Genomic DNA, 25910 nt, shown 5'->3' on the forward strand with positions numbered 1-25910 from the left:
AGGAATTTAGATTCTAATGAAGAGCTGGTTAATTCAGTATTTTCATTGCTACATTCCATTTGACACTCAATGATGATATGAATTTCAGAGCTGCAATGGGATGCTATGTACTGCAGTATGTCATTTAATGAAAGAATATGGTGTGTTATATTCACTTCACTAGAAGGGATACCTGTATATAGGGGTTAGGATGAAAGCTGCAACAATCTCGACACCACCTGGTAGGTGTACTACAAGGCAGAAGGGTAGATTTGATTTGAGGAAGTGAGATAGATCAGGAGCCTGGTTTCAGGAGAGGAGCAATTCAGGATGCAGTGAGGGAAGAGGAACTTCAATCGGAAATGGTAGTCAAAAAAACACGAGCGTTCCAAGGAAAGAAATAAAATCACTTCATATAGATTAAAGGATTACATTATGAATGTTTCTAAATAACACAAAAATTAGGAATATACTTAGAACTTAGTATTATGACAACATGAGAAGGATTTAGAATGGGTCATTCGACCTCTTGTGCTTGTTTCACATTATATAGGGTCATGACTGGAATGAGTAATGAGGAAGACAGGTACATACACAGTATAAAATAAAAGAAAGCAAGGACTTGGGAAATTCTGAAATGTGAAGAGAAGGTAGAAATTGATTAAACTATAAGAAAACAAATGAGATCTGTTTTGCAAGCAAAATAGCAATGCTCGAATGTTGTATTCAACTTATTCTTATCATGAGCATGCATTCATTTAATTTATTTCCAGTTTGAGAAAACCACATCACAAGGAAATGATAGAGAAATCAGGCTTTGATAATGTAAAAGAGGGGGTTTAGCTATAGAGCAACATACAGCATCTACTTACTGTCTGTTCTCTTTGAGAGGCGGAGTGTTTTGGTGAAGTCGAGTCAGTAAGTTGTTAACTGGAAATAACAAATTTGAAAATTATACCAAGAAGTATGAAGAAAACATTTTTATATGTCAGAAGCTGAATAGCTTTCAAGAGGCAAGCGGATCAATTATTAGCATAAAACATTTCAAAGAAAAGTAGGTTGTGCAGGAAGCACACAGAGTATTAGAGCTAATGCAGTTATGACAAACTGATAGACCTTTATGCAGCACAGTTGTATGATTCCATAACTACCTGGTGGATTATTCCAAATATTTTGAGTACAGCAGTTTCCTGCTTTAAAATCACATCCTCTTATCTTTTTGTTCTTAAAATTAAGCCAATGTATTGCTTCATCTTTGGCACTGAATACATTGCTTGCTTCAGTTCTCATGGTGATGTAGATCATTTGATGATTCTGCATGGTAGATATTTTCTGCTCTATCCCCCTTCCCATTTTGATACTTGGTGTCATCTAACCATTGCTTTCCTTTATAATGACTCCACATATCCTTGTGCACCACTCGTTTGTCTTAATTACTCCTCTCTTCCTCTGTTATGTTTACAATCAGCTCAGTTGGTCAGCCATGAAACTGGGTGTATGGCTGACTTCGGAGCTGAAACATTGGGAGGTGGGGTTATGGAGTCAAAGGCCCCCCTAGAGACTGGGCACAAGATCCATAGAAACTGACCATCTAATCCATGCCAACGGTTAAGCTCTACTTAAGGCAGCTAATTTTCTTCGTCAGTATCTGATGATACTTCCTTGCTGCTCTGACCAATGCACTGCTGTATAAAATTGAAGCCCCACTGCGTCTTGAGGTGGATTTAAATGATTCAGAGAATAATGGGGTGTCATGATCAACATGTATCTCTCAGCTAGTCGTGATCAAAATGGTCTATTTATTATTACATTGCTAACATTTAATGGGATCTTATTCCCAAAAGGGGATAATCAGGTAGTAGATACAGAAGCCTGAAGGCACACACTCAGCGATTTAGGAACAGCTTCTTCCCCTCTGCCACCCGATTCCTAAATCGATATTGATTCCGTGAACACTACATCACTTTTTAGTATATATTATTTCTGGGTTTTTTTGGCATGATCTTTAATCTATTTATGATAAGGATACTGCATAAGTTTGGGCATCCCTGGTTAAAATTTCTGTTACTGTGAATAGCTAAGCGAGTAAAAGATGACCTGATTTCCAAAAGGCATAAAGTTAAAGATGACACATTTCTTTAATATTTTAAGGAAAATTACTTTTTTTGTTTTCATCTTTTACAGTTTCAAAATAACAAAAAAAAGAAAAGGGCCCAAAGCAAAAGTTTGGGCACCCTGCATGGTCAGTACTTAGTAACACCCCGTTTGGCAGGTATCACAGTTTGTGAAACCTTTCTGTAGCTAGCTAAGATTATTTCAATTCTTATTTGAGGGATTTTCGCCCATTCTTCCTTGCAAAAGGCTTCTAGTTCTGTGAGATTCTTGGGCTGTCTTGCATGCACTGCACTTTTGAGGTCTATCCACAGATTTTCGATGATGTTTAGTCGGGGGACTGTGAGGGCCATGGCGACACCTTCAGCTTGCACCTCTTGAGGTAGTCCATTGTGGATTTTGAGGTGTGTTTAGGTTCATTATCCTGCTCTAGAAACCATTCTCTTTTCATCTTCAGCATTTTTACAGATGGTGTGATGATTGCTTCCAGAATTTGCTGGTATTTAATTGAGTTCATTCTTCACTCTAGCAGCGAAATGTTCCCCGTGCCACTGGCTGCAACACAAGCCCAAAGCATGATCAATCCACCCCCATGCTTAACAGTTGGAGAGGTGTTCTTTTCGTGACATTCTGCACTCTTTTTTCTCTAAACATACCTTTGTTCATTGCAGCCAAAGAGTTCTATTTTAACTTCATCAGTCTACAGGACTTGTTTCCAAAATGCATCAGGCTTATTTAAATGTTCCTTTGCAAGCTTCTTAAGCTGAATTTTGTGGTGAGGATGTAGGAAAGGTTTTCTTTTGATGACTCTTCCATGAAAGTCATATTTGTGCAGGTGTCGCTGCACGGTAGAAAAGTGCACCACTCCAGAATCTACTAAATCTTCCTGAAGGTATTTTGCTGTTAAATGGGGCTTTTGATTTGCCTTTCTAGCAATCCTATGAGCAGCTCTCTCGGAGAGTTTTCTTGGTCTTCCAGATCTCAACTTGACCTCCACCGTTCCTGTTAACTGCCATTTCTTAATTACATTACGAACTGAGGAAACGGCTATCTGAAAACACTTTGCTGTCTTCTTATAGCCTTCTGCTGCTTTGTGGGCATCATTTATTTTAATTTTCAGAGTGCTAGGCAGCTGCTTATAAAACCATATAACAATTACAGCACGGAAACAGGCCACCTTGGCCCTTCTAGTCCATGCCGACGCTTACACTCACCTAGTCCCACTGACCCGCACTCTGCCCATAACCCTCCATTCGTTTCCTGTCCATATACCTATCCAATTTTACTTTAAATGTCAATACCGAACCTGCCTCTACCACTTCTACTGGAAGCTCGTTCCACACAGCCACCACTCTCTGAGTAAAGAAATTCCCCCTCGTGTTACCTTTAAACTTTTGCCCCATAACTCTCAAATCATGTCCTCTTGGTTGAATCTCCCCTACTCTCAATGGAAAAAGCCTATCCACTTCTACTCGATCTATCCTCCTCATTATTTTAAATACCTCTATCAACTCCCCCCTCAACCTTCTATGCTCCTTCTACGCTTAGAGGAGCCCATGGTTGCTGATTGTTGGGACAAAGTTTGAGGAGTCAGGGTATTTATCTGAAATTTGCATCACCTGGCCTTTCCTAATGATGACTGTGAACAAGCTAGTTCAGGTCTGAGATCTTGGTAGAAGTTACCTGAGAACTCAAATCTCTTGGGGTGCCCAAACTTTTGCATGGTGCTCCTTTCCTCTTTTTCACTCTAAAATTGTACAAAACAAAAATAATACACTAATCTTGCTTAAAATGTTGAAAAGAATGTTTCATCTTTAACTTTATGACTTTTGGAGATCAGTTCATCTTCTACTCACTTAATTATTCACAGTAACAGAAGTTTTGACCAGGGGTGCCCAAACTTTTGCATACCACTGTATTTATTTTATCTTCTATATTATATATTGCATTGAACTGCTACTGCTAAGTTAACAGATTTCACAACACATGCTGGTGATAATAAACCTGATTCTAATTCTGAGCTTGATCTTCTCAAGAAAGATTTGTTTATGTGCACCATGCCTTGATCAAAACAACTTTCAGAGGACCTTAAAAGAAAAACTATCGAGATACATAAAGCTGGAAAAGGTTGCAAAAGCATTTCTAAAGATCTGTGTGTTTATCTGTCCACATTAGGAGAAATTGTCTACAAATGGAGAAAACTCAGTGTTGTTGGTACTCTCCCAAGGAATGGGCATCTTGCAAAGATCACGCCAAGAGCACAATGTGAAAAAGAAACCCAAGGGTAACAGCAAAAGACCTACAGAAATCTCTTAGAACTTGTTAAAGATTCTGTTCAGGTGTCCATGATAAGAAAAACACTGAACAAAAATGGTGTTCATGGAATCACACCAAGGAGGAAACCACTGCTCTCCGTAAAAAAACTTTGCTGCACATCTCAGGATTGCAAAAGACCACTTGGATGCTCTACAACGTTGTGCAATGTCCAATCTATAGTAATTGATAATAAATAGTATGTATAACAAAAGAGTCAATATAGCATAGAAATACAGTTGTGTCAGCATAAATTAATCCTTGAAAGAGGTGCTGTTGTGCCTCTTTCACCACATAGCCAGTATGTACTGTCCATGTGGGATTCTCAGTGATGTGTATGTCGAGGAACTTAAAGCTGTTCACCTTCTCAACCCCAGATCCATTGATGTCAATAGGGGTTAGCCTGTCTACATTCCTCCTGTAGTCCACAATCAGCTCCTTTGTTTTTGCAACATTGAGGGAGAGGTTGCTTTCTTGACACCACTGTGTCAGTATGATGGCTTCTCTGTAGGCTGCCTCATTATTATTTGAGATTAGGTCAATCAGTGTAGTGTCGTCAGCAAATGTAATTAGCAGATTGGAGCTGTGGGTGGCAACACAGTCATGGGTATGCAGAGAGAGTAAAGGAGGGGGCTTAGTACACAGCCCTGAGGGGCAGAAGTGAGGGAGCCCACTCTGAACGACCATTATGAAGGATCCCGTGCACCCCTCATACAATCTCTTTTCCCTCCTGCTGTCTGGGAAAAGGCTCCGAAGCATTCGGGCTCGTACGACCAGACTATAACAGTTTCTTCCCCCAAGCTATCAGACTCCTCAATACCCAGAGCCTGGACTGACACCTTGCCCTATTGTCCTGTTTATTATTTATTGTAATGCCTGCACTATTCTTGTGCACTTCACGCAGTCTTGTGTAGGTCTGTAGTCTAGTGTAGCTTTCTCTGTGTTGTTTTTTAACATAGTTCAGTCTAGTTTTCGTACTGTGTCATGTAACACCATGGTCCTGGAAAACGTTCTCATTTTTACTATGTACTGTACCAGCAGTTATGGTCGAAATGACAATAAAAGTGACTCGACTTGACTTGACTTGACTTACCACCTGCGGGTGATCTGACAGGAAGTCCAGGAACCAGCTACACAAGGCAGGGTGAAGGCCGAGATCTCTGAGCTTTTTGTTGACCCTGGATGGAATTATGGTGTTGAATGTTGAACTGTAGTCCAAGAACAGCATTCTCACATAAGCACCCCTCTTCTCCAGATGTGCAAGGATGGTATTAGAGCAGTGGATATCACATCATCTGTTGATCGGATGTGTTGGTAGGCGAATTGTAGGCGGTCCTGTGTTGGTTGTTGGTAGCAAGCTGCGGATGTAATCCTTGACCAGCCTCTCAAAGCATTCGCTTAAACATTTTTGAGGTGAGGGCAACAGGACGCCAGTTGTTCAGACATGTTACCTTGGTCTTTTTAGGTACCAGAACAATGGTGGATGTATTGAAGCAGGAGGGCACTCTACACTGGGAGAGGGAGAGTTTAAAAATGTATGTAAACATACCTACCAGTTGTGCCAAGCACACTTTGAGTACCTATCCTGGGATGCTGTCCAATCCTGCAGTCTTGCGACTGTCCACTCGTACACCTGTGTACTTTGGCTTCAAAGATGACTAAGCTGCAGGTTGCATCAGCTGTAGATCTCCTCGGGGGTTCATCGGTGTTGGCAATATTGAATTGAGCATAAAAAAGATTTAGCTCATCTGGGAGAGATAGCGATGTTGGAAACTCCACTGCATTTAGCTTTGAAGTCTGTGATGGTGTGCAGACCTTGCCCAAAGCTGCACGTGTTGTTGGTGGAAACATTGAGCCTGACTCTTGTCTCTGTATTGTGGTTTTGCTGCCCTGATGACTGCGCAGATCGTAACTACATTTCTTGAATTTCTGCTAATTACTGGCAACGTAAACTCTGTGTCGCGCAGTAAGTGCTGCTTGCACGGAACTGTTGATCCAGGGTTACTGGTTTGGATAGATCCTAACCAATTTCAGAGGGACAACATGCTCAATGCACTTCTGGATGAAACTCGTGACCCCATCTGTGAACTCAGGAGACATCCTCATCATGGGAGACGTTCCAGTCGACATAATCAAAGCAGTCCTGCAGCATGGAGGCCGATTGGTCGGACCAACATTGGACGGTTTTAACTATGGCCACCTCTTGTTTCAGCTTCTGCATGTACTTGGGCAGGAACAAAATGGAGGAGTTTTCTGATTTTCCAGATGGAGGGCAGAAGAGCGTTTGTAAGTGTTGCAGAAGGGAGAGTAGCAGTGGTCGAGTATGCTATTTTTCTGTGTGCCCACTTGGATGTGATGGCAAAACTTTGGAGAGATTTTACACAGCGAAGTTAACCGAGTTCACCATAGATGCCGGTGATTTTAACCTGATTCTGATTCTGTTCCTGACATACTTTGATAATAAGTGTACTTTATAGTCTGGAAGATCAGAGTGGTAATCTATGCATGGAACCGAATCAGATGGGGAGATCTTAAATGGATTTTTTTGCGTCTGTATTTACTCAGGAGATAAACACAGAGTCTGGAGTAAAGCAGCAGCGAGGTCATGAGCCCTATACTGATTACAGTGGAGGAGGTGATTATTATCTTGAGGAAAATTAGTGTAAGGGGGTTTCTTCTTTCTTTATGTTACTGCGTGTGTTAATCAAAATGGCTTCTTTGTTAAAAGTAAAAATGCTTCTTTGTTATGATAACTGGAGAGAAGAAAAATCTTCTGGCTCATTGACCTTCATAAAGCAATGTATTGCCTACAGGAATTGGGATGTCATGTTGAAATTGTGTAAGATGTTGGTGAGGTCTAACTTGGAGTATTGTGTGCCGTTCTGGTCACCTACCTCCAGTAAAGATGTAAATAAAATTGAAAGAGTGCAGGGGAATATATAAAGGTGTTGCTAGGACTTGAGGAACTGAGTTATTGGGGAAAGTTGAATAGGTTAAGATTCCCTAGAACATAGAAGATAGAGGGGAGATTTGAAAAAAATTATGAGGGGTATAAACAGGGTAAATGAAAGCAGGCCTTTTCCACTGAGGATGGGAGAGAGTACAATTAGAGATCATGGGTTAAGGGTGAAGGGTGAAAATGTTCAAGGAGAACATGAGGGGAAACTTCTCCACTCAGAAGGTGGTGACAGTGTGGAACGAGCTGCCAGCGGAAGTGGTGGATGCAGGTTCAGTTTTAACTTTTATGAGAAATTTGGATAGGTACATGGATGGGAAGGAAATAGTCTGGATGCTGGTTGATGAGACTAAGCAGATTAATGGTTTGACATGGATTAGATGGGTTGAAGAGTCTGTTTCTGTGCTGTGGTGTTCTGTGACTAAGGAAAACAAACTTGGTCTCTGCAGCTTCTCCCTGTACTGAAACATTCCATTCCAATCAACATCTTGGTGAATCTAAACACATATATCTACGGTGGCCTAAGAAATGTTTGAAAAGTTGTACAAAGTATTCTGTTATTTTATAACACGTGACATCTTCAGGAATGCTTTTGTACATCAAATGTTTTTTTTCTTTTTTTTAACCCGAGTATAAATTGAGGGTAACTTTAATTAACCGCTAAAATGCACCATCTGACACTTAGCAGAAACAGATGCCATCTGCCACTGCTCTGTTCCGTTTAACAGCTGGCCAATATCAGCCTGACACTGCCCTTTTCAGAGTGAAGAACACACCCAGTAATTTTCATGTCATCTCAATCTTGCAATAAAATGTTCAGGAGTTTTCTTAATCCTAAGTGCTGGTGATATTTCTTGGTGCCTCTTTGTCCTTCTAATTGCTTTTATTAATACCCTGCTATACCTTTCAGTAATACAAGGCTATTTATACAATCTTACGGTACCTTTTGAGAGGAGCTAATAACTTTGTTTTTGTATTTTTTAACATTCAGGATGTGAGCTGCAATGAAATTACAGTATTGCCACAACAAATGGGACAACTTAGGTCTCTCAGGGAGTTGAATGTCAGGAGAAATTATCTGCAGATTTTGCCAGAAGGTGAAGCTGTTTTCCAATTTCTTAATATCATGCTGTTTCCATATGACGCCATGAAATAATGAAAGAAAATATTGAAACAATTGATTTTTTTCCCTGCAGAGCTGGCAGACCTCCCTCTTGTGAAGTTAGACTTTTCATGTAATAAGATTGTGTCAATACCAATCTGCTTCAGAAACATGAAGCATCTACAGATAATAGAAATGGATAATAATCCCCTTCAGTCTCCACCAGCACAGGTCAGTCATTTTTTAAAAGATGCCCAGAATGCTATCTTTACAATTGCCCTTTCAGATGCCTTTTGATAGATTAAATGTAACTTGCTGCTGATACTGTTTATTGCTTAAAAACAGTCCAGGAAACATCTGTGGAGAGAAACTATTAACTTGTTTAAGTGTATGATCTTTTCATTAGAACAGAGAAGACTTCTAAATCCAACACATTCTTTTTGCAAGGATGAGGGGAAGGATGGAAAAATTAATGGAGTATTCATAACAGAATAGAGATTAAATAATGGCGGTAATGCTGCTTACTGAGAAGGAGCACGGGTGTCTCGTGCAATTGTACAGAGCCTTCCTAAGATCCCATTGGAGTTTCCTACCTCCTTATCTGAGGAAGGATATTCTTTTCAAAGAGGGCGGTGCCCACATCCACTGCTTCCCTTGTATCTACTTTGCTTGTTGCAATATACCCTTAAAGAGTCCTTTCCCCTCATCTCTTCCTTTTCATTGTTCAGGGACTCAAGCCTGCCTTCCAAGGTGAATGACCCAACTTCGAACTCTAGTAATTCTGTGCTTCCAGTAGCTATTCCAAATAACTCCATTTACTCAGCAAGTGTACCTGTGTGTTTCCAGTTGGCTATCACTTCTCAAATTTCAGACACCCAGCTTTTATCAGAATTGGCCAGTTCTGATGAAGCATCATTAACTGGAAATGTAAATTCATTTTCTATCTCCACAAATGTTGTCTGACCTGTTGAATATTTACATAATGTTCAGTCTTTATTTCAGATTACAATAACTGTAGTATTTTGCTTTTCATTTTGTGTCTGCAGTTCCAGTGTTTTATTTTCAATCTTTCTTCATCTGGTGTCTTGATTTGTCTCCTCTTTTGCATTTTCATCACAGAGATTGCCTGTGTTTAACAAGTCTTCACTATTCTCTCTCAGCTAGGTGTGTGTCATTGAGTATTGTGGTCTCCACCTTATCAAACATTCCATTTGATCTTTCCACATTTCCCCCATCCCTCCTCTGCAACTTGAAGTAGCTTTCGAGGCTTTTTAAATTCTGAAAAAAGATTATCAAGCTGAACATTCACTCTTCTTTCCTTGATTTGATGAATATTTGCGGCATGTTTTTTTATAGATTTGTAGTCTTTCACATTTTGAATCCAGTGGCTGATCTGGAATTGTTTGCTTAAGTGGATTATTGTGTTTGTTCTGGCAGAATTTGGTTTCAGCTTCTTTAATACTGATCCATTTCTACCTGTGCTTTTTAAAAAATATGTTGTTTTCCTAATGCAGGTTTCATGACTTGTACTGATTGTCCTGGCTTGACTAGCATCTAAACCTACACCACATAGAGCTGTACTGCACGCCCTGTCCATCAACACATGTCCAGTTTGCATCCTTTGTTCCCTGTCTGTAAGCTCCTGGCTCAATGCCTCTTAAACAAAGTAATTTTTTCTGATTCTGGCACCTTCTCTGGCAGTACATGCCGTGTACCAAGCGCTCTTTGTAGAAGCAGTATATTTGCCCATTAATCCCCTTTAAAACTCCTTCCTCATACTTTAATATGTGTCCTTTTGTTTTTTGATATTCTTGGCATGGTAAAAGTATAGGCTGCCCTATTTCAGCCTCTTGCATTTTTCTATCCAGTTATCCCTCAGCCTCATTCACTTCTAACTTCTATCCAATCTCTCTCCATAATTAAAGTCCTCCAATCAAAGCTGCAACCTGGTGAATCTCATCTGCACCCTCTCCAGCACGGTCACATCCTTCCTTTAGGTGACCACAATGCTACACAGTAACCCTGCATGCATGAGTGTACTCTGCTGTATGAGTAGCTAAGAATCAGTGACTGCATGGACCATTTCTGTTGAACTAGGGAATTCTAGGTTGCTGTACCATGAGCCATGGTACCCAAGGTTGTCTCACAGTGTGTGGCAGTTTACATTCACTGATGAAATGTCCATGATTAGAATTGTGGTTGCACATCTATATCACTATATTTGATTCATTGCTGCGTTTGATCTATGCTGATGGCCATGTTGGAGAAGTGAGTTCTGTTTTGGGATGCTTTACAGTGACAACTAATTGTGAAGTTTGATAACTATCAACTTTTCCAGCAGATATTGAGTTCAGCCTCAGGCTGTGTGAAGAAGGATGTGTTTCATGGAGTCATACAGCACAAACCATCAACTGTCCATTTACATTAATCCCATTTACTAGCACTTGGTCCATAATCTTCTATGTCCTGGCAATTTAAATGTTTGTATATATACCTTTTAGTGTTGTGGAATGCATTCCAGATTGGAATTGTCCTCTTCGTTACAAATGCTTTGCTTGAATCTTGTCTGACTCTCTCACGCGTCACTTTAAACCTTTGCTTCTGGTTCTAAATGTCTCAGTTTTATGGAAAAGCTAATGAAGGTCACTATGCAGGCTTTTGGAGTCCTTCATAATATTATACATCTCTATCAAGTCCCAACTTCACTCCAAGAAAGCAAGCTCAGCATCTTCAGTTTCTCGTAACTGGAATGTTCTGTTCCAAGCAACATTTTGGTAAATTTCTACATCTTCTCCAGTGCAATCATGTACTACTTTTAGTGTGGTAATACAGTACTGCAATATGTCTAATCAGAGTTGCAAACTGATTTCCGTGCTTTTATGTGTGGTACCTCAACTAATGAAGGTCTGTATCGGGGTAGGCAACCTTAAGCACAAATGATTTTCTAGCATGCGTTATTCATTAATTTGGGGCAAAAAAAATAACTAGATGTATTTAAATGGATAATTCCCATATTTCAAGTTTTTAATGGCATTTATCTGGCCCACTGTCCGCTCATTAAAACGCGGTCCGTCCCACAGAGGCAAAAAAGGTTGCCGACCCCTGGTCTGTATCCCATATGCTTTCTTCATTACCTTGTCCTTTCACCAGTATAGATTGATGAATTTGTATACCAAGGTCACTGTTCAGCAATACTTCCTGTGATCCAAATCATTCATGGTGTATGTCTAGCCTTATTAGATCTTCCCAAAATGTGTTGAGTCACATTTACCAGGCTTAAATTCCATCTGCCATTTTTCAGCCCAACTACCAGCTAACAAGTATTAGTTTGACCCAAGATTTCAATATAACTATCAATTTTCATGTCATCTGAAAACCTATTAATCATACCTCTGACATTCATGCCCAGTTGATTAACATATATGATAAACAGTAAGTGTTGCAGCATCAATTACTGGTTTACCACAAGTCACAGGCTTTCAATCGCTAAAGCGATGACTCCACCATCATCTTGTGTCTTATAAAACTAAAATTGGCTCCCATTTGCAACCTTGTCTTGAATCCCATGAGCATGATTTTTAGGACCACCCTTATTAAAGCTGGAGCTGGAGTTGGATGCTGGTCTGTTGGAGAGTGGGAAAGGGGCTTGTTTTTCTCTTGTGGTTTTGTTGCTGCTGTTTGTGTTGTTCTGCAGAACATTATGGACATGCTATTTTGGTGCTGGAATGTGTGGCAACACTTGTGGGCTGCCCTGAGTACATCCTTATATGTATTGATTGTTAATGCACATGATGCTGTTGAATGCCAAAATGAAGTTAATAAACAGCAGTCTCAGGCCTTGCTCAGGCAGTGCTTCAGTACTCTCGTCCTTTACCTCTTACAGTTGCCAGGGCTATATCAGACTCTGGTGATTTATCCTGCTTTATATCCACTAAGATATTTTGGACCTCCTTTTTTATGGACTAGAATATCCCTGTCCTGAAGTCTGTGACTACAATTTATTGCTCCTTAGTGAATGCAGATTAGATGTAATTATTTAGTATCTGCCCATGTCCTCTGGATCCATGCACAGATACCCCTTGGGTCCCAAAAGACATCTGTTACCTTTTTGTTCTTAATATACATGTCAAATGTTTTGGGATTTTCCTAACTTTTCTCCTGTCAGTGATATTTTGTGGTCCCTCTGAATTTATCTTTTTAAGTAGAATCATAGCAAAATTCAGGTTGGAATAGGCCTTCGGCGTGACTGGTCCATGTTGATCATAGATTCCTCCCTTCTAGTTCCATTGCTTGCATTAACTCTATAACATTCCAGTTCCCTCCCCTCCATATCCCTGTCCTAATGTCTCTAAAATGTTTCAGTCTTACCTGCTTCAACCCCTCATTCTAGCTATTCACTACCCTTTAAAGAAAATACCTCACAGGTCTATTTGAAATCTCTGCCCTCTTTTGTTTGTAACTGTACCTCTAGTTTTCAACTCCCCACCCTGGGGGGAAAACAATGACCAATATCCTCATGATCTTCTGTCAGTTCATCCCTTATTCTCCTGTGCACTAGGGAATAAAGATCCAGCATGGCCAACTTCTCCCTCTAATTGAGACCATCTAATCCAGACAACATCTTCATGAAACTCTTTGCACTCAAGCTGGAGAGAGTGCAAAGAGTTTCATGAAGATGTCTTTCCTATAACAGGGTGACCAAAGATGTACACGATACTCCAAGCACAGTTTCAGCAATGTAACTGTAATGGTTTGTCCCTACGCCTAAACTTGGCATGCTAACTGATGACGATCAACATGCTAAATGCCTTCTCCCTTCTCCTGTACACATGCACGGTTATTTCCAGCCAATTACGTACTTCAGCTCCCAGCTCCCTCTGTTCTACTACAGTTGTCAGTGTTCTGCCTTTCACAATATAAGTCCTAACCTGTTTGACTGTCCAAAATGCAACACCTTGCACTTATTTAACATAGAAACATAGATAGAAAGCCTACAGCACAATACAGGCCCTTCGACCCACAAAGCTGAGCTGAACATGTCCTTACCTTAGAAATTATCGAGGGTTACCCATAGCCCTCTGTTTTTCTAAGTTCCATGTACCTATCCAGGAGTCTCTTAAAAGACCCTATTGTTTCCACCTCCACCACTGTTGTCGGCAGCCCATTCCATGCACTCACCACTCTCTGTGTAAAAAAACTTACCCCCGACATCTCCTCTGTACCTACTTCCAAGCACCTTAAAACTGTGCCCTCTCATGCTAGCCATTTCAGCCCTGGGAAAAGCCTCTGGCTATTCACACGATCAATGGCTGTCATCATCTTATACACCTTTATCAGGTCACCTCTCATCCTCTGTTTCTCCAAGGAGAAAAGGCCAAGTTCACTGAACCTATTCTTGTAAGGCACACTCTCCAATCCAGACATCATCCTTGTAAATCTCCTCTGCACTTTCTCCATAGCATCCACACGCTTCGTGTACTGAGGTGACCAGAACTGAACACAGTACTCCAAGTGGGGTCTAACTAAGCTCTTATATAGCTTTAACATTACCTCACAGCTCTTGAACTCAGTCCCGTGGTTGTTGAAGGCCATCACACCTTATGCCTTCATAACAACAGTGCACATGATAGTCAACAAGTGCTGATACCCAGTTTTTGTTTTTGGTAATGGACCCTCACAATCTATAATAATTTTAGAAAACGATTCACCGAATGCTGGAATAGGTTGTAGTGGAGCCACTGGTGTAATTTGATTTGGTTTACCCACAAGTTGAAAAGTATGGCATGTTCTACAAAACATCACCACATCTTTCCTTAAACTAGGCTAGTAAAAGTGTTTTAAAATCTTATCCACAGTTTTCCTTACCCCTTGATGTCCACCCAAGGGCACACTATGGGCTAAAGTTAAAATCTCATTTCGATAAACTTTAGGAGCAACTACTTGGTAAACAATATTCCATTTATCACTTGCAGGAATTGTAGGTGATCTCCACTTCCTCATCAATGCCCCTTTCTCAAAATAATATCCTACTGGCACCTTATCAATTTCACTATCTGGTAGAGCTTGTTCTTTTAATTTTATAATCTCAGGGTCTCTACTCTGCTTTGCTATCATCTCCTTCCTGGACAGAGACAAATCTTCATGGTCAGACTTACTCCAAGAATCTTGTTCAAACAATGAGGGTAAGAAAGTTTCTGACACATCCTCAAAACTCAAATCCTGAGTTGAACAGTCATGAGTAACAACCTCATTCTGCACATCAATCTTTTTAGCCATAGCTCGAGTTACAACACAAGAAGAATCTGTGTTAGAATCCATCCATGGTTCCTCTGACTCTATTGTCAAATGCACTTCAGGGAAAACTTGTCCACCTGCCAAGTCATTACCTAACAATAAAGAAATATCCTTCACAGGTAAGCTAGGCTGTAGTCCTACTTTAACAAGTCCTGTAACTAACCCTGACTTTAAATTCAATTTATGCAGATGTACAGGCATAAGGGCACTCCCTACACCTTGTATATAATTTACCTCACCAGTATCAGTCTCTTCATTAAACTTTAACACACTGACATCAGTGATTGAGAAGCTCCAGTATCCCTAAGGATTTTTATTGGAACCAGAGTGGATCCCTCTTTCAAGGATACAAATCCTTCAGTTATAAAATGATCATATCCCCTCTTGACTTGGTCAGACTCTAACAAAGCTTCATTTGTATTCATTGAACCCTGTGGACTTACAGGTGTTTCAGTATGTTGCACACAAGCATCTGTGACTACTTCCTTTTCTTTCTTTTTCAATCGGAAACAGTTAGCTATTATGTGACCAGGTTTCTTACAGTAATTACAAATGGGACCAAATTGTCTTTCCTTCACAGGTTTTCCTTCCTCTTTACCTTTCTCACTAACTTCCGATTTAATTTGTGATTTACCTTGATTCTCTATGTTATTTTTCCTTTTGAAAGTTCTACCCTGAGAAAATTTATTCTTATGAATTAAAGCATACTCATCAACTAATTTAGCAGAGTCCTGCAATGCAGCATTGTCTCTCTCATTTAAGTATGACCTTACTTCAACAGGAATGCTCCTTTTAAATTCCTCCATTAAAATCAGCTCTTTCAATTTATTATAGTCCCCATTTACATTTTTAGAGGAAACCCATCTCTGAAAACACACAACTTTATCGTAGGCAAATTCCACAGACGTTTTCTCCACAGATTTCTTCAAATTTCTGAATCTTTCTCTATAAGCTTCTGGGACCAACTCATATGCCTTCAACATGTGCATTTTCACAATATCATAATCAAGTGCTTGCTCAGCAGTTAAAGCTGTATAAACCTGTTGTGCTTTGCCTTTAATTACACTCTGCAACAACGCTGACCATTTCTCTTTCGGCCACTCTGAAATCAGAGCAATAATTTCAAAATGTTGAAAATATTTTTCTACTTCTGTTTCACTAAATGGAAGGACCAATTTAATTTTTTCTAGAACCAGGAGACTGATTCTCAGACTTCAACTCCACTATCTTAAATTCAAATTCCCTCTTGTTTATCCTCAGCTGCTAACCTATGTAATTCCAAGTTAGCTTCCAACTGTTTCTTTTTATTTTCAGCTTCTAATTGACTTAATTCCTATTTAGCTTGCAATTCCTTCTGTTTTTATTCAGCTTCTATTTTAAACTTTTCCAACGCTAATTGTTCTGACTGTAACTGAATCGCTGCTTTACTCACAGGAAACCGATCTAAAACCGATACATCAAACAAGCCCGAATCTATATAGTGTTCAGGGATGTCACGTGATGACGTAGGATCGAGACGTGGAAATCTATCTCTCCCGTAAAAAACTAGTAAAATAACGTTTGTGAAGAAAAGTCAGTAAATACTTTCTAAAAATTACTTATAAATTACTCAGAACTATCTTTAGATATGCCTCCTAAACAGAAACAGAAGAGAACTACTACTTTGAAGACAGCACGAGTTGGGAACGAAAAAGGGCTGACCAGTATGACGGAACCTCTTCTCGGTGAAGTACATTTCGCCTCCGGCGGTACAGAACAGGAAACTGCGGCAACATCAACAGTCTCTAAGAAGAAGCAGCAGGAACTGCACATGCGTGGAGAAGCGGGCATGCGCAAACAAAACTACAAGTTCCAGCTGCGATTGAAACTGAAAGTGAACCGGAAGTAGAATCAGATTTTCTGGACAACACAGATGACGAAAAAGAGGAAGAAGAAGAACAGGAATAAATTAAAAGTGGAGGACTTTCTGGAGAAATAAGAGAAGTCCTGATACAAATAATGTATGAATTAAAAGCAATAAAAACAGATATTAAAAATATGAAGATTACGCTTGATAAGGTCGTGAAAAAACAGAAGAAAATGGATAAAGTTAAAAAGCTGGAAGAAATAACAGGAGACACCATTGATAGAATGGACAAGATAGAAGATAATATCCTTGCCTGGACATCAGAAAGAAAATGATTGTTGGAAACAGTGGATGTGCTTGAAGATTTTAGCAGACGAAACAATATTAAGATTGTTGGTCTTAAAGAAGGTATAGAGGGAGAAGATCCAATAAAATTCTTTCAAAAATGGATCCTGGAGACTTTGGAAATGGAAGAGGGAAGTCAGTTAATCAAAATTGAAAGGGCTCATAGAGCTTTAAGACCAAAACCCCAACATGATCAAAATCCGCGATCAATCTTGATAAAATGCTTAAGATATCAAAATAAAGAAAGGATCCTGAAGTCGGCTGCCCAAGGTGCCAGAAAGAGAAACAGGCCATTGATGATAGAAGGGAAAAAAGTTCTTTTCTATCTTGACATAAGTTATGACCTTTTGAAGAGGAGGAAGGAATTTAACCCAGTGAAAAAAGTCTAATGGGAAAAGGGTTATAAATTTATACTGTGCTACCCGGCAACACTGATAATTTTTTTGGATGACGAAAAAAGATTTTTTACTGATCATCAGAAAGCGGTGGAGTTTGCACAAGAACTTTCAAATATTCGCTAGACACAACAAACAATCTATGGAAGTGAAATGGATCAAAGAAGACTGAGATAGGGAATGGATATTTAGAATATACAAATATATTCTAATTATATGATAGAAGGGGAGAAAGGTAAAAATCTGAGGAATATTAATCGGGAGTAGTGAGGGATATTAATTTTTTAACTTACATATATCTTTTTTTCGTTATGGGGGAGCTGGGGGAGCTTCTGATCGATTGCTATGGGATTCACGTGTGTAATCATGGTGATTGCCATGACCCGTAAAACGGAGGGGTGTAATGTTGTGTTTTTTTTTCATTCACAACATTAGTAGGAGGGTATTTTGTTATCTTTTTCTTTATTATCTTTCTTCTGTTTTTCTTTCTTTGCCTGGATGATTGGGGGGTAGACACATAGCAACATGAAGAATTTTAAAGAGATTCCCCAAGGTACTATGAGAGCTGAGATATTATAGATTGGAGTAACCTTGTTAAAAACAATGATTAATTTACTGAATTTTTTAAGTTTTACTGTTAATGGGCTTAATGGACCGGTGAAAAGAATAAGAATTTTAACATACATTAAGAAAATGAAAGTAGATATAGCCTTTTTGCAGGAAACACATTTAACAGAGATGGAACATCAGAAATTAAAGAGAGATTGAGTCGGAAATGTTATTGCAGCTTCATTTAATTCAAAGGCGAGGGGAGTTGCAATTTTGATTAATAAAACCTTACCAATTAAAATACAAAATGTATTAACTGATTCTGCGGGGAGATATGTGATTATACATTGTCAAATATTTTAGGAATATGCACCAAATGAAAATGATGCAAAATTTATACAAGAAGCTTTTTTGAATTTGGCTGATGCACATGATAAAATATTAATAGGTGGAGACTTTAACTTTTGTCTAGACCCAGTTCTAGATAGGTCAACTAAGGCTGTTACAAAATCAAAAGTAGTAAAACTAACTTTATCATTGATGAAAGATTTAAATTTGATTGATATATGGCGAGGAATTAACCCAAGAGAAAGAGATTATTAATTTTATTCAAATAGACATAAAACTTATTCAAGGATAGCACGAGTGAATCTGCAGATGCTGGAAATAAATAAAAACACAAAATGCTGGCAGAACTCAGCAGGCCAGACAGCATCGATGCATCTACCTCCTCCCTTAGATGCTGTCTGGCCTGCTGAGTTCTGCCAGCATTTTGTGTTTTTATTCAAGGATAGATTTTTTTAATTATCAATGAATATTCAGGATAGAGTGAAAAGTATGGAATATAAAACAAGAATACTGTCAGATCATTCCCCTTTGATAATGACAATGATAATGATGGATAAGGAGGAACTAATTTACAGATGGAAATTTGATTCAATATTATTAAAATGTCAAGATTTTTGTGATTTCATGGAAAAACAGATTCAATTTTTTTTGGGTACAAACTCATATTCAGTTGATGTTAAATTTGTATTATGAGAAGTGATGAAAGCATATTTGAGAGGCCAGATAATAAGTTATACTTCTAAAATTAAGAAGGAATATATGGTAGAAATAGATCAATTGGAAAAAGAGATTACAAAATTAGAAAAAGAATCTCAAAGATATATGACAGAAGAAAAATGAAGACAACTTGTCAATAAGAAGCTACAATATAATATGCTCCAGACATACCGAACAGTAAAAGCAATTATGAGAACTAAACAGAGATATTACGAATTAGGCGAAAGATCACACAAGATTCTTGCTTGGCAGTTGAAAACAGAGCAGGCTTCCAAAACGATAAATGCAATTCGAACAAGTGCAAATAAAATTACTTATAAACCTTTAGAAATTAATAAAACCTTTAAAAATTTTTATTCCAAATTATATCAATCGGAATCACAAAATGATGTTGTTGAGATAGAAAGATTTTTATCGCAAATAACTTCCAAAATTGAATTCGGAAGAACAAAAGGGATTAGATATGCCTTTTACATTAAAAGAGGTCGAAGAAGCTCCAGGATCACTCCAGAGTAATAAGTCTCCAGGAGAGTATGGTTTTCCGCCTGAATTTTATGAAAAGTTTAAAGATTTATTAATCCCTCCTTTTATGGAGTTAATATATCAAGCGGAAAGAACACATAAAGTTCCAGAATCTTTTTTAACAGCGATTTTAACAGTATTGCCAAAAAAAGATAAACATCCTTTAAAACCAACATCATATAGGCCTATTTCTTTATTGAACACGGATTATAAAATAATTGCAAAAATTTTATCTAATAGATTATCTAAATATTTACCAAAATTAATACATATGGATCGAACAGGATTTATTAAAAATAGACAAGCGGCAGATAATGTAACTCGGTTACTTAGCATAATTCATTTGGCACAAAAGAGGGAGGAAGTGAGTGTGGCAGTTGCTTTGGATGCAGAAAAAGCATCTGACAGATTGGAATGGGATTTTTTTATTTAAGTTATTAGAAAAATACGGGTTAGGAGAATCTTTTATAAACTGGATTAAAACCTTAAATACTAGTCCCAAAGCTAAAGTAGTGACAAACGACCAAATTTGAACACCATTTCAGTTAACAAGGTCAACTAGACAAGGTTGTCCATTATCACTTGCTTTATTTGTATTGGCGATAGAACCATTAGCTGAATTAATTAGAACCAACTCAGATATTATGGGCTTCAGAGTTAATTGGGAGGAATATAAGATTAATCTATTTGCTGATGATGTTCTGATTTATATAACAAACCCATTGCATTCATTGTGTAAATTATCTTTTAGATTGGAAGAATATGGGAAAATATCAGGGTATAAAATAAATTAGGATAAAAGTGAAATTTTACCCCTTATTAAAGGAGATTATAGTCAATGTCGACTAGTAACTCAATTTAGATGGCCGATAAATGGTGTAAAGTATTTAGATATAAGAGTTAATGATATAAAGAATTTATATAAATTAAATTATTTGCCATTATTGAAAAAAATTCAAGAAGATCTTGATAAATGGATGATGTTACCAATAACATTAGTAGGTAGAGTTAATGCTGTAAAAATGAGTATATTTCCTAGATTACAGTATTTATTCCAAACACTACCAATACAACTGCCGCAGAAGTTTTTTCAAGAGTTGAATAAATGTGTGAGGAAGTTTCTTTGGAAAGGTAAGATGTCAAAAATATCATTGGAAAAATTGACATGTAAATTTGATCTAGAAGGGTTACAACTCCCAAACTTTAACAATTATTATAAAGCAAATCAACTTAGATTTATTGCATCTTTTTTGATGAAGATAAACCAGTATGGATTAGAATAGTGTTAGATAAGATACGAGAAAATATACCAGAAGATTTTATATACAAATGGGTATCTAAATGGATACGGGAAAAGAAAGAATCCCTTATATTAAAACATTTGATTGATTTATGGAACAAGACAAATGTTGATGATGAGATAAAGAAATCTTTATTAGCAAAGAGATCTTTAATTCAAAATAGACTCATTCCTTTTACAATGGATAACCAACTTTTATATAACTGGTTTCAAAAAGGGATTAGATATATAGGGGACTGTTTTGAAGGAGGTATATTGATGTTGTTTGATCAATTAAAGAATAAATATAAAATATTAAATAACACTTTTCTTTTATTTCCAATTAAGGGCTTATTTAAGAGATAAACTGGGTCAAACAATGTTAATGCAGAAACCTAATAAAATATAAACTTTAATTCAAAAAGGAAAAATTAAAACATTTACTTCTTATATGTATAATTTGATTCAAAAACAGTCAATTAAACAAGGAATTCATAAGTCAAGACATAAGTGGGAAACTGATTTGAATATTAAAATTGATGAAACAAGTTAGTCAAGACTGTCTTGACAGTATGACAAATACAATAAATGCCCGACTTAGATTAGTACGATACAATTTTTTACATCAATTATATATTACACCACAAAAAATAAATAGATTAAACCCAAATTTATCTGATCAATGTTTTCGATGTAATCAAGAAATTGGTACTTTTTTACACTTTACTTGGTCCTGTTTTAAAATTCAACCTTTTTGGATAAATTTAAGAAAGGTTAATTAGGAACAAATTATTGGAATACAACTTCCACATAACCCAATATTATTTTTACTAGGTGATATTGAAGGGATAAAACCAAAACCTAAATTGAACAAATATCAGAAAGAATTCATAAAAATTGCATTGGCAGTAGCCAAAAAGGCTATTTCAGTTATTTGGAAATTGGATTCATACTTAAGTATGGATCGTTGGAATAATGAAACTTTTAGCTGCAATTCACTTGAAAAAACTACTTATAATTTAAGAAATAAATATGATATATTTCTGAATATTTGGGGCCCTTACTTACAACAGTAGGTGCTCCGAAGATAAAGTTCTTAGTCATTTGGGGAAAGAAATAAATACATATATTAAAGCTATTTTGAATTCCATGGAGCATGTGGGGATCTTCCAATATCCAGGCAGTCTTTCTTCCTTCCTTCCTTCCTGATGTCGAGGGAGATGGGTTAAGGGGAGGGGGGAGGGCTGATATTATACCATATTATTCTATTATTCTATTCATTCTATGCAATTATCTTAAAAATTGAATAAAAAATATATTTAAAAAATCTATATAGTGTTTCACGATTTTTCTCTGAATTACAGGCTTTGTTGTATCCTTTGAAATACCTTGTAAGTTCCAACCTGCTAGCAATCTCCAATACATCATTTTTTTCACCTTCGCTAGTAACTCTGTGTCTGGCGAAACCAGAAATTCTTCAATACTCATTGTTGCCGAATACCACTCACAAGCCAAACAAACAAAAGAATCGAGTATCCCCTTTTTCCAAAACATCGATTAAATATCAAACAAGCATTTAAACTCAAAAATGGTTCATTCCACGAGCCCCCATTTGTTACAAATCAGCAAGAATGAATATATGATTGAGACAGGGTTTTTATAACAAATAAAACATTTATTAAACACTGCTAAAAAAAACCCAAAAAGTAAACAAACGACTAACTTAACCGGAAGTCAGCTGCGATATGGCAGCTCGAACACTTCTTAAAGTGAGAATGCGAAAACAGTTCCTAGAAGTAGTAATGCGGAAGTCCAAATGCTTACACAGTCCGTTAAAGGAGAGACTTCTTGAAAGGATTTAAATTCTCTTTCGTGGAGTTACTGCTGATCCCAGCCGAAGTATGTTATTCCCCGGAGGATTTACGATCGGAGGAAATAAAACAGCTTAAAGGCACTGACCTTTCTTTGATGAAACTTTGTATCCAACCCTCTGCTCTTCTTTTGGCAAAGCAGGAGTTATCATGGATACTTGTTACTAATTCCTCGTGCGAAGATTAAACAAAGGTCGAATCTATTTCACTGTCAACATTAACTTTCCCAATTCTTCTGGATTTCCGAACTCCTTTAAAATCTTCACTCTCCACTGACCAAACTGGCAGTATTATAGTGAAACTGCCAGCAATAACCTTTGAGACTTAAAACAGAAAGTAAAGCTCCATTTTTAAACAAAACTGCCTCATAATATCGGACTACGCAACAACATGGAGTCAGTGTCGAATTAAGCCACAAACTGCCCACATCACAGGGTGGGGTTCTCCTTTTATACCCTGTTGAAAAAAACTATCACATGACCTCTCACTGGCGGGAAAATGACATCACTCCACCATTACAAGACCATTACCTCATCTCCAGCCATCTTCAATTACATCATGGTCACGTGACAGGTACAAGATACCCATGCACACAGTAATACAGAATAAAGTAGATGATCTTGTAAAGCAGTTGGAGATTAGCAGGTATGACATTGTGGGCATCACTGAGTTGTGGCTGAAAGAAGATCATAGTTGAGAGCTTAACTTTCAAGAATACACATTGTATTGAAAGTTCAGGCCAGTAGGCGGGGGGTGTGGGGTGACTCTGTTGGTACAAAGTAAAATCAAATCATTACAAACAGGTGACATTTGATCGAAAGATGTCAAATCCTTGTGGGTAGAGTTAAGAAATTGCAAAGATAAAAAGGCCCTGATGGGATTTGTAAACGGGCTTTCAAAAAGTAGGCAGGATGTGGATTACAAATTTCAACAGGCGATAGAAGAAGCATGTAAAGAGGGTAATGTTGCAATAGTCATGGGGGATTTCAATATGCAGCTAGATTGGGAAAATCAGGTTGGTGCTGAATTTGTAGAATGCCTATGAGATGATTTATTAGAGCAGGCTGTGGTGGAGCCCACTAGGGGATTGGCAGTTCTGGATTAGGTGTTGTGCAATGTGCCAGATTTGATCAGGGAGGTTAAGGTAAAGGAACTCTTAGGTGATAGTGATCATAATATGATTGAATTCACCTTGCAGTTTGAGAAGGACAGGCTAAAATCAGATATATCAATATTATAGTAGATTAAAGAGAGTTACAGAGGCATAAGAAGAGCTGGCCAAAGTTGATTGGAAGGGGGCACTAGCAGGGATGTTGGCAGAACAGCAATGGCTGGTGTTTGTGGGGGAAATTCAGAAGAGGCAGCAAAGATGTATCCCAAAGATGAAGAAGTATTCTAAAGGAAGGACGAGGCAACTGTGACTGGCAAGGGAGGTTAAGAACAGCTTAACAGCAAATGGGAGGGTATATAGTATAGCAAAAATAGTGGGGAGTTAGAGGATTGGGAAGGTTTTAAAAACAAAACAAAAGAGAGCAAAGATTAAATATGAAGCCAATAATATAAAATATCTTTCAAAAATCATCAGGTTCTGAATAGTTCCAGAGGACTGCAAAATTGCAAATGTCATTATCCTCTTTAAGAAGGGAGGGAGGCAGAAGAAATGGAATTATACACCAGTTAGCCTGACCTCAGTGACTGGAAAGCTATTGGAGTCAATTGTTAAGGATGAGGTTTTGGGGTACTTGCAGGCACATGATAAAGTAGATTGAAGTCAGCATGTTTTCCATAAGGGGAAATTTTGCATGATAAGCTGTTGGAATTATCTGAGGAAATAACAGTCAGTAGACAAAGGAGGGTCAGTGGATGTTGTTTACTTGGATTTTCAGAAGACCTTTGACAAGGTAACAGTTTAAACAAGTTAAGAGCCCTTGGTATTACAAGGAAGCCACTAGCACAGAATGAAGATTGGCTGACTGGCACGAAGCAAAGAGTGGGAATGATGAGGGCCTCTTCTGGTTAGCTGCTGCTGGCTAGTATGCAGCAAGAGGCTGTGTTGGAACAACTTCTTTTCATGTTATATGTCAATTGTTTGGATGAAGGAATTGATGGCTTTGTGGCTACATTTGTGGATGATAGGAAGCTAGATGAAGGGACAGGTAGTGTTGTGGAAGCAGGGTGTCTGCAGAAGGACTTGGGCAGATTGGGGGAATAACCTACAAAGTGGCAGGTGGAATATAATATTGGGAAATATATGATCGTGCACTTTGGTAGAAAGAATAATTTTGTGAACTGTTTACTAAATGGGGAGAAAATTCAAAAAATCAGAGGTGCATAGGGGTCTTGGGAGTCCTCATGCAGAATTCCCTAAAGGTAAAGTTGCAGGTTGAGTCTGTATTTAGGAAGGCAAATGCGATGTTAGTATTCAATTCACTAAAACTGGTATACGAAAGCAAGGATACAATGCTATGGCTTTATAAGAAATTGGTCAGATGCACTTGGAAGATTGTGAGCAGCTTTGTGCCCCTTATCTAAGAAAATATTGACAGGGTCTTGATGAGTTACACAAGAATTATCCCAGTAATGAAAGGATTAACATATGAGGAACATTTGATGATTTGGCCTTTACTCACTGGAGTTTAGAAGAATGAGGGAGATCTCATTCAAGCTTATTGAATATTGAAAGACCTAGGTAGAGTAGATGTGGAGAGGATGTTTCCTACAGTGGGGGAGTCTAGGACCAGAGGGCACAGCCTCAGCGTTGAGGGACATCCATTTTGAACATTTTGAATAGGTTCCTTAGCCAGAGGATGGTGAATTTGTTCAATTCAGTGCCAGAGATGTTTGTGCAGGCCAAGTAATTTGGTATATTTAAGGTGGAATTTGATAGGTTCTTGATTAATCAGGGTCTCAAAGTTTACGGAGAGAAGGCAGGCTAATGTGGTCGAGAGGGATAATAAATCTGCCATGATGGAATGGTGTAGCACACTCATTTGCATAACCAACTCATTCCATTCATCAATCTAGTGAATCTACATTCACCCAAATCGAAGAGAGGCATATCCTTCCAGTCACTTTGGAAGCTCTCATTTTTCCTTGGGTCGCTCTTGTGAGTAACTCAGTGAGCTTTTTGAAAGTACATCAAAGGTGTTTACAGGATTCCCCCGCCATCCGAAGGTACAGTGTTCCTATCTAACAGTCTGTAAGCCAGAATGTCATAAAGTGAAGAAGTAATTCCCATTTATTATATGGGAAAAATTTGTGAGTGTTTGTAGATCCAAAAAA

The 25910-nt window shown here is 38.1% G+C and overlaps 1 protein-coding gene across 5 annotated transcripts in view; it reads left to right on the forward strand.

The window, feature by feature from the left end:
- lrch1 (leucine-rich repeats and calponin homology (CH) domain containing 1) overlaps positions 1–25910 on the forward strand; it is a 502659-nt gene that overhangs the window by 239988 nt on the left and 236761 nt on the right. For all 5 annotated transcript variants that reach the window (XM_073046169.1, XM_073046165.1, XM_073046167.1 and 2 more), the window contains exons 4-5: positions 8352–8457; positions 8557–8693. In XM_073046169.1, the coding sequence (XP_072902270.1) occupies positions 8352–8457; positions 8557–8693 (243 nt within the window). The remainder of the gene's footprint in view (positions 1–8351; positions 8458–8556; positions 8694–25910) is intronic.

The sequence above is a fragment of the Hemitrygon akajei genome, chromosome 5, assembly GCF_048418815.1.
Source record: "Hemitrygon akajei chromosome 5, sHemAka1.3, whole genome shotgun sequence".
In the NCBI taxonomy this organism is placed as follows: Eukaryota; Metazoa; Chordata; class Chondrichthyes; order Myliobatiformes; family Dasyatidae; genus Hemitrygon; species Hemitrygon akajei.